The 9,081-nt window shown below is 45.0% G+C and overlaps 1 protein-coding gene across 2 annotated transcripts in view; it reads right to left on the bottom strand.

Annotated features, from left to right (window-relative positions):
• Eprs1 (glutamyl-prolyl-tRNA synthetase 1) overlaps nucleotides 1-9,081 on the bottom strand; it is a 56,229-nt gene that overhangs the window by 20,445 nt on the left and 26,703 nt on the right. For both annotated transcript variants that reach the window (XM_010642494.1, XM_010642495.2), the window contains 5 exons: nucleotides 7,985-8,095; nucleotides 6,885-7,021; nucleotides 5,324-5,531; nucleotides 4,476-4,588; nucleotides 1,489-1,606 (listed from right to left, as the gene is read on the bottom strand). In XM_010642494.1, coding sequence (XP_010640796.1) covers nucleotides 1,489-1,606; nucleotides 4,476-4,588; nucleotides 5,324-5,531; nucleotides 6,885-7,021; nucleotides 7,985-8,095 — 687 coding nt within the window. The remainder of the gene's footprint in view (nucleotides 1-1,488; nucleotides 1,607-4,475; nucleotides 4,589-5,323; nucleotides 5,532-6,884; nucleotides 7,022-7,984; nucleotides 8,096-9,081) is intronic.

The following is a 9,081-nucleotide window of genomic DNA, read 5'->3' as shown; positions in this document are numbered from 1 at the left end:
AAAAAAAAAAAAAAAAAAAAATCATCTCATCCACACTTTTGAATGATTTTCAAAAAATCTTTGCACTGCTGTCAAATTGATGACTCCCACTTGCCAAGATCCACAGACCCCAAACTCTGCACTGAGACGCTCCAGGGTGGTGCAGCATATTCAGAGCAGTGCTGGGGGGGGTGCTGTAGCAACCATGCACCTGATATCCATCCAGTACTGCGTGAGTGGCTATGCACGGTGGCTTGGGATTAACATTAGAGTGTGCTGTATTCCCTTCAATGAATTCCCTTCCATCACTGCTACGTTAAAAATCAAATGTCGGGTGTGGAGTTGCATGCTGTAATCCCAGCACTTGGGAGGCTGAGGCAGAAGTATAACTTCAAGTTTGAGGCCAGCCTGAGCCACACACTGAGTTCGAGGCCAGCCTGAACCACATGGTGAGACCCTGGCTCAAAAAACGAAACAAAACAAAACAATCAAATGTCAAATGAAAACTCAACATGGAAATAGGCATGGTAGTGTCCAATCTGAGTCAAAGTTCAAGAAAAGAAATTATATTTTTTCCTTCAATTTGAGTATCACTTTAAGAATGAAAAATTAAAATACTTAACATTTAAAAACAAAATAGTTTTACAATAAAATTAAAAATCTTTTGATTTACACATATTATTTTTTCAAACGGCAACCATATCATAAAAACATCAACATCTGTGTGGTTGTTAATTCAATGTAGCTACTTAACAAGGGGAGCATTAGGAACTTCAGGGAGCTTGGAGGCCATGAAAACTGCTGAGAAACCACAGCTGCTACACACTGAGGGAGTCTGAGGCCACCCGGCCTGTTAGGCTGCCCACACCCCACCTCTCCAGACAGGTAGAACACGTCTCCATGTGCAGGTCCCTCGGACCTGGCTGCAGCCGGATTCCCAACTCACTCTACTGAGAAGATTTTACCCCCAAAATATATCCAGTCACTTATAAAAATGCGAGGAAACAGCTCCCCACCACAGTGAGCCCTCAGACCCTTCAGGGCCATGGGACGCTCTTGTGCACACAGCCCCAGAGGAGGATGGGGAGTATGAGCAGGAAGCCAGGAAGCCATTCTGCTTGGGTCACTGACGGAGAAGCTCTGACCAGGACAGGCGGCTCGGAAAATAAGGGCCCACTGCAGCCAGGTTACCGTAAGGGGAACACAGCTTTCTAGACACATTCTTCTTACCTAGCTTTTCTTACTTTTTGACATAACACAACCATATTTTTAAAAAAACTTATTTTTGCCAGGTGTGGTGGTTCCTAACTATAATCCCAGAACGAAGAGAGCTCATGAGATGAAGCCTGACTGCTCTGCATACTGGGACCCTGTTTCAAACTAAGTAAATAAGAAAAGCTTGCTTTGTAAGATACTTGTCTTCTTCAGTCTCACATGTAAGAGGCATCTACAACCCAGGACAGAAAGACCACTGCTTTCAGAGGGACGCATAAACACGTGACGATTTACCTCAGCTTTTGTGGCTTCTACTTTGGTTTTTTCCTTTGACCCAGATGTTGGCATTTCCTTCGTATGTCCATCTGGAATGTATATCAAAATGCAGGGGGCTTCTTTGCAACTATATGGGCTAAAAAAGAAAATGAAGGGATAAAAAAGTTTATTTGAATAAACAGCAAGTAAAACTGATTCAATGATAAACTCAACAGCTAGGAGTCTACGCGTCTCAAAGTATGTAGTCCATTCTCTCACAAGTCAGATCAGAGGCTCTTCCGAGTAGTCTAAGAATAGGACGCACAAGAATAGAAACCAGTAGCTCAGATCACAAACTCCCACTTCACGAATGCTCAGATCTGAAGCAGCTGAGCCCGGGGCCACGGGCCCTGTCCCCGCTGCCTGAACCAGACACACAGTGGATGTCCACATCAACAGCATCCTGACGTGAAGAGATGCCTCTACGCACTGCACTGCACCTGCTCACAAGCAGTCTGTACAGTGTTTACAAGTCCTCAACTCTGCCCGGATGGCAACCGGCACTAACGCACTGCCTCTGAGGCTGCACAGCAGCAGACTTCCACAAACCGTGTGGTAAAAGCTACAAAGAAAAGAGTGCATCACTTTGTCAAAGACAGGACCCTGTGTCGGTATGTTTACTGAGATAATTCCCGTCCAAAACACTCACTCTTCCCAAGCACAGGATTCAGTGGTTATATAAAAGCATGCAGCCATCACTGCACAACGTCTGACCACTTCCACGATGCTGGAAAGAAACCTGCCCCTCACTGTCCCCAGTCAGGCTCACCGCCCCGCACGGTCCCTGCTCAACACGGGCGACTCTGGACTCTATAGAAATGGAATTGTGGATACGGGGTCTGTTGTGCCTGGCTCCTTTTGCTTGATAGGTTTACAAAGTTCACTGGCATTGCAGCATGAATGAAATCAGTACTTCATTCATTTCATAGATAAATATTTCATTATATAGATGATAAATCGTTTATGCATTCATCAGTTAATGGACACCTGGGTTCTTTCAACTTTCTGGCAACCAGCCGAGTCCTGTATTTGTGCGCCAGTTCTTGCGTGATGTGTTTTAACTGTGCTTGGGTCCATAACAGGAGGGCAGCTCTGTCCACCTTCTGAAGGCACTGCCACACCGGTTCCTACAGTGGCCGCACCCTTCACAACCCACCCACCAGGTAAGAGCACAAGCTCCCCCGTCACACGTACTTCAGCCGGCCTGTGGCCTGAGTTTGCTTCTTCCAAATAACCAGTGAAGCTGAGCGCGTTTCCATGTGTTTACTGACTTTGTGTACAGCTTTCAATCTTTTGTTCATCTTTAGTTACGTTATTTTCACTATTGCGATGCAAAACTTCTTTATTCTGGATACAAGTTCTTTATCACGATATATGAGCAGTTACGTTTCCCCTTCTGTGGGCTGTAACTCTTTTTCCACGGCAGGGTCTCACTATGCCCCTCGGAGGCTACCTCTGCAGTTTCCTGACAGTAGCCTTTGATAAGCACAATTTTTAAATTTTGATGAAGTGCAACTTTTCTGTTTTTCTTTGTTTCTTTATGCTTGTGATGTTATATTCAAGAAAGCACTGTCGCCAAGTTTACCAAGATGTATTCCTGGTCTCTTCTCATGGTATTACAGCTTTAGCTCTCACAGCGGGGTCTCTCATACATTTTGAGTGAATTTTTGTATGTGTATGAAGCAGAGTCTAACTTTACTCTTTCGTATGTGGCTATCCAGTTGTTCCAGTAACATTTGTTGAAAAGTTCGAGGATTTTCAGCACAGAACTGAGAACCTACTGTTAGTCTGTGGTATCACAGCCACCACTGCTATTCACTGATGGATAGTAAGCCCAGGCACTGTCTACAATGTTTCTAGGCACCCTATTCTGACTAGAGGTGATGTAATCCTGAGCCAGGCATGGGGGCACAGCTGGTAATCCTACCACTTGGGAGGCAGGCTGAGACAGGAGGATCACTGAGTTCGAGGCCAGACTGGGCTATAAAGTAAATTCAAGGCAAGCCAAGACTCTGTCTCAAAAAACCAAATGAACAAATAAATAAATGAAAGCAATGTGATCCTACAGTGAGTAAGAAAAAAGCATTTTCCAAGCCAGGCATGGTGGTGCACTCCTGTAATCCCAGCATTCGGGAGGCTGAGGCAGGAGGATCGCTGTGAGTTGGAGACCAGCCTGGGCTACATAGTGAGTTCCAGGTGAGTCTCAACTACATAGTGAGACGCTGTCTCAAAAAACCAAAAAACAAACAAACAAAAAAATTTTTTTAAGTGGGGAGAAATGTGGCAAAACAGTTTCTTTGAAATTTTTGGACTGCTGACTGGGAGAGAGGTAGATCAGAAAGGGGCAAAACAGTACAGAAGAGACACTGCAGAAACTGGTGAGCAAGGAGGAAACGCTCAGGGAGCCGAGATGAGGCAGTGTGGAGGGTCTGCTGTGGACTGCGGGGAAAGCAGAGTGGGGCCGACTGAGGAGGAAAGGGGAGGAAAAAAGAGCAAAGCCAGGCTGCTGAACAGGGCGCTGGAATCTGCAACAAACTGAGTGGAGGAATTAAAGACTTCTAATTGACAGAGGGCAATGACAGCCACAAGTCTGAAGCTCAGGAGACAGGACTGACCACACAACTAAACAGATATAATAAAAAGAGACAGAACGAAACCTTGGATAAAAGTTCTCTTCCAAATACTTCAGTTCTTTGAAATACTAAACGTCTAGTGGAAATATACCACAAAGAAAAGGAGTAATGATTGTCACCCCCAAATAAGGTGACATACCGAAACCTTTTCATTCCATTTGGACTACACAAAGATAAGCACATACGGTTCAGTTTTAGTAGCTGTTTCACAGACATCGCTTTATAAGTCTGAACTATTGAATACAGAAGACCAGGTCAGGGTAAGGAGAAGTTGACCCGGCACGGCACACAGGGAAGGCTCGGCTTTGATGCTCACGGCAAGTGCTCGCTCACCTAACAGGCTCGTACGGCTGGTCACAGATGAAGAACCCTCTTCTCTGCAGCTGTATGATATCTCCTTTCTTCAAATCCTTCAGGCAGGGATCCCCCAGCATTAGCTCTTCACGCTACAAAGATGACATGAGACCAAAATATGCTTTTTCCATTTACAGAATTTAAACAAGTCTAAAAAAAAATTACAGTGTTTTCAGTAGCTGGAACAATCCCATTTTGAACGGATCACACACAGTGAAACATTAAGTGTCAAAAGAAATGGCAGGTGGAGTCACACTTTTGAGGGGCAAGACTTTGCTCTGAACACAGGGCCTTGGTGCATGCAAGGCACAGGCACGTGCTCTACCACCAAGCAGCACCCCCAGCCCCTTCCTATTTTGAGACAGAGTCCACTAACTTGCCCGCTCTGACCTCAAAGTTGTGTGTCTCCTGCCTCAGCCTTCTGAGCAGCTGAGCCTACAGGAAGGAGTGCACCACTGCATTCAGCTTCCCCGTCACACTGAAAAGGTCAGCACTTCTTAACTGAGGCTCAGGAGACCTTTAGGGAACCTGGCCGTGGTCCTGTGGAGGTCACTGCTCTTCCCACCACGAATACGAACTGCAAAGAAACACCCAGGCTCGGCCAAGGGCGGGCAGCCTGCATTCAGGGCGCCTTGCTGCCAGTCCTCAGGCAGCCTGCTTGACTTCACTGCATTTCTCTTTATTCCTTCACAATGTTTGTTTAAACAGAACCCCACAGACTTTTTCCACTTTGCTTGAGAAGCCAAAACATTTAAAATTAATTGCAAAAGTACAAAGAAAGGTTCATCTCACAGGCAAAGGTGCACGCGGCCTCTGGTAGAGGTTACCTTGCTGTTCCTGTTGATGTACTGCTTGAAGTCCTCGTCCTTCCCCAGCACGGGCTTTGTGATCAAGTGCTCGTAAGTGACACAGATGGTGGGGACAGGAAGAGCACGCGCGGTCTCTGCAAGCCAGGTGATCTTGGTGGTTTTCTTATGGTCTTTATTCTCCAAGTTCAATTTCCCATCAAGAGATACAATTTTTCCATCTGCATTTCTAGGTGTAAGATTGAAAAGTACTCAGAGAAAGAAACCGTGCTGCTATTAATGGGTTATTTTGCTCTATAACAATTAGTTCAAAGGAGGCTATGATTTCATTTCACAATAAATGCAAAAGAACTTTTTTTTAAGAAATTCAAATCAAACATATATCTGAGCTTCTAATACGTGAGATGTATCAATCCGTAGGTAAATAAAATATAGTGTCTGTCACCAAGACACAAATCCACTGGACAATAGATCCTGACATCTGATGGAGAACCCGGACGGATCTATGCACCATCTGTAGTGATTGCACAGTTAACACTACAGTTTACAGAAACAAATTGTAAATGGAAATCAAATGAATAAATGTATGCTACCAGAGGGACGAAGTAAAATTAAAATTCATCATTAACACTGACCCACTTTAAAGCAACCTTCAGGGTAAGGATTAAATTATAAGTAATGCTGGGTGTGGTGCTGCACCCCTGTAATCCCAGCACTCCGGAGGCTGAGGCAGAAGAACCGCCAAGAGCCATGAGTTCAAGGCCCGCCTGCACTATGCAGTGAAATGCTGTCTCAGCGAAACAAAACAGAACAGGACTGAGCTATAAATAACTCTTGTTTAAAAGACTCCCCACCAGGCAACTATGTAACGACGATACAAAGGGATCCTAAAGCCTTAGAATTATTTTTTGTATCTAGATGTAGTAACTTTCAGTATCACAATTAAAAGATATCTCAACAGCCTATGAGTATACTGGAGCAAATTTTGTAAACAGAAGAGATCTGATGACTCTGACACAGGGCTCGGCTCGGCATACTCTGTGGCTTTAGCTTTCACTTTAAACCAGGCACTAAGGAAACACAGTATCCTAACTGTAACTGCCGAAACTTCCACGTAGAGGCCCGCTGCCATTTTTATCTTCAGAGAAACTGTTGTCCCAAGAAAGGCAGGGTTACTATTTTTTTCTGACAGATTTGAGTTGGTGCAGTGTTCGGAGTTATCAAAAATACTCTTGTAGCTTTGGGATTCTGAATTGATGAGTATTCATGATGTGTAGAAAAGCATGACACACACTGTACAAACTCAGTCACACAGAATGGCTGTCCTATGTGAACACACAGGACCTAGTACACATCCAGCTAAGCTTGCTTATGACTGTGAATGACTTTGTTCTTTGCTTCTTGTGTTTTTTTCCTATAATACACATATTAACTTTAAAAAATAAAAATTATTTTTAAAACTCAAAAAAAAATTGATTTTGCATGCAGTCAGTAACACACGGTAGGGTAGTGAATTAGGTAAACTGGGATCTGCACTGGGCCATGCTTAGTTAAGCAGGTAAGAGGCCACGAGAAGTTCTACCTGTGTATCCTAGAGATGGCGACGTTGCCCCAGTTGATGAAGGTCACCGTCTCCCCCTCAGCGAGCGTCTCGGCGTCGGCACCTTCAATGAGCACCCTGGGGCCGTACCACACGGACTTGAGGCCCACCTCGGGGTTCTGAGGCAGGAAGAGAGGGCGGCACTTACTGAAGAGAAAATGGAACGCCGCAGAGACCCACTCGGGCCAGGCCTGGCCTGGCGGGGCCAAGGGTCTGCGCGGCCACACCAGGAGGACAAGTGACACGGACCGAAGGCCTGCTGTTCTGCGTCTATTATCTCAACACACGTGAGCTCCCAAAGCACGTCAGGGGCCAAGTGTCTTACAACACAAGTTAAAAAGTAAAATAAAACGAGATGCATGTAAAGCAGTAGAGCCTCAGAGGACCCTAAGCAGTCAGAATTTAGAGCGCTGCCGTCTCGCCAGTGTGTCAGCCTCTGACCTAACGTGGCTTGGGAGTCTGACCTTAGCTTTCATCCATCAAGCCAGCAAGCGTGACTACCGGACGGTAACCACGTCCAACTAAAAGGAACTCCAGCTATGTTCGGGATTTATGATCAGAATTTAGATGAACAGATACCATTTTGCTTCTAAGCTGATTTCCACAAAGCAGACAGATCATGTGGGTACTGCGCAGACTTTTGTAAAGTCCGGCAGTGATTCGGTATTAGCAGGTCTAGTGTTCTGGTTTAAAGAGAGTGGTGCAGCGACCAAGAAAAAGGTTTAAAATCAAAGGTCCAGTTACACAGAATGCACCTGATTCCATATAAAGACATGAGATAGGCCTCGGCGCTCACAATGACTGCTTTGTTATCTTCAGTGAAGTTCTTTTTGCACACTAACTACCAGGTCGTCTCACAGAACAGAAATCAGCACTGATCTTCTATGTGATGTGCTATGCGCTGTCAGAATGAATTTCAGAGTGAAATCCATAAAAAGATCTACTTCAACTGGCAGCAGACCCTGACAAGTGATGCTGAATAAAAATTATGCCTAATAACTCGACTGCTGTGAAAGCACATTTTGGTTCTAATTATCTGGCCCCTTCTGTAACAGACGGGAGCAGTGGGGGACTGGGGAGACCTTCGGGTGTCGGGCCGCCTCCTTCATCTCCTCCTGCGCCTCAGGGATATTCACAGGGACCACTTCCTTCTTTAGCAGCGCCACGTACCTCGGGGCCACGGGGTCGATGACCTGCAACGACACAGCCACAGGCATCACCAGAGACTGCAAACCACCATGTGCAGGTGTAGGGGGCACAGCACACCACGGCTAACTGGCTCTGTGTTACTGCATTTACTAATCTTTTGGTTATCTGACACTGCTTCAATAACATTTAAATGTCAAGTGGAAAAAAGAAAAACAATCATAAACCAAGATGACACGAAGGACTTAAGAGTTCTTTCCCAAGAAGTGGCAAGTGAAAGGAATCCAATGAAAATGTATTAGAAATGTTCTGAAATAATGTTTAAATCTGGCATCTGAGGTAGACAACCTTGGGGGCTCTAAATCAACCCTTAGAAGTCAGTGATTCACTCAAGTCTGTACTGCTGTAGAGCTCCATTTTAAGAGAATCCAGATTATCCATGTTTGAGCATCATTTTCTATAATCAGAGTCAGGCAACACATCACCATCAACAGCAGAATGGCATCAGATCACTATAATAAGGCAATTTTCTAGATTAAAAGTACAACACATCACACACAGGTTGGGCATCCCTAAGCCAAAAGTCCGAAATCTGCAACACTTCTGGACCCACACATTCTAGATAAAGGACACTCATTGTGAATTAACACACAGGAACCAGGGTGCTCCCAGCGCCTGGCAAGGGCCTGGCACAGAAGGTAATCAATGAAGTATCCCCTCGCAAACAGCAGGGGGTGCCCTTCTCCCATCTCACTACTGAAATTATTCATGACGATCAATCATGACAGTAGTGTTTAGATACCATATAAAGCACCAGGCGAAAAATGCAGATAAAAGCAAAGGTACAGTCAGATAGCTAGGCAGAATAACAGTTATTTTTCTATTGAGAAGGGTGAAGAAGAGGCATGGTTAGCACTGTTAAGAGTGTTGTTGTGGGGCCAGGGATTTGGCTCAGTGGTTCCACCACCTGCCCTGCAAGCCCAAGGTACCGAATTGGACCCCTGATAACAAAACAAAACAAAACAAAACAAAA

This window comes from Fukomys damarensis, unplaced genomic scaffold, assembly GCF_012274545.1.
Source record: "Fukomys damarensis isolate Sample0158 unplaced genomic scaffold, DMR_v1.0_HiC HiC_scaffold_11, whole genome shotgun sequence".
NCBI lineage: Eukaryota > Metazoa > Chordata > Mammalia > Rodentia > Bathyergidae > Fukomys > Fukomys damarensis.
The sequence above is the reverse complement of the archived record's forward strand: the minus strand, read 5'-3'. Positions and strand labels throughout refer to the sequence as shown.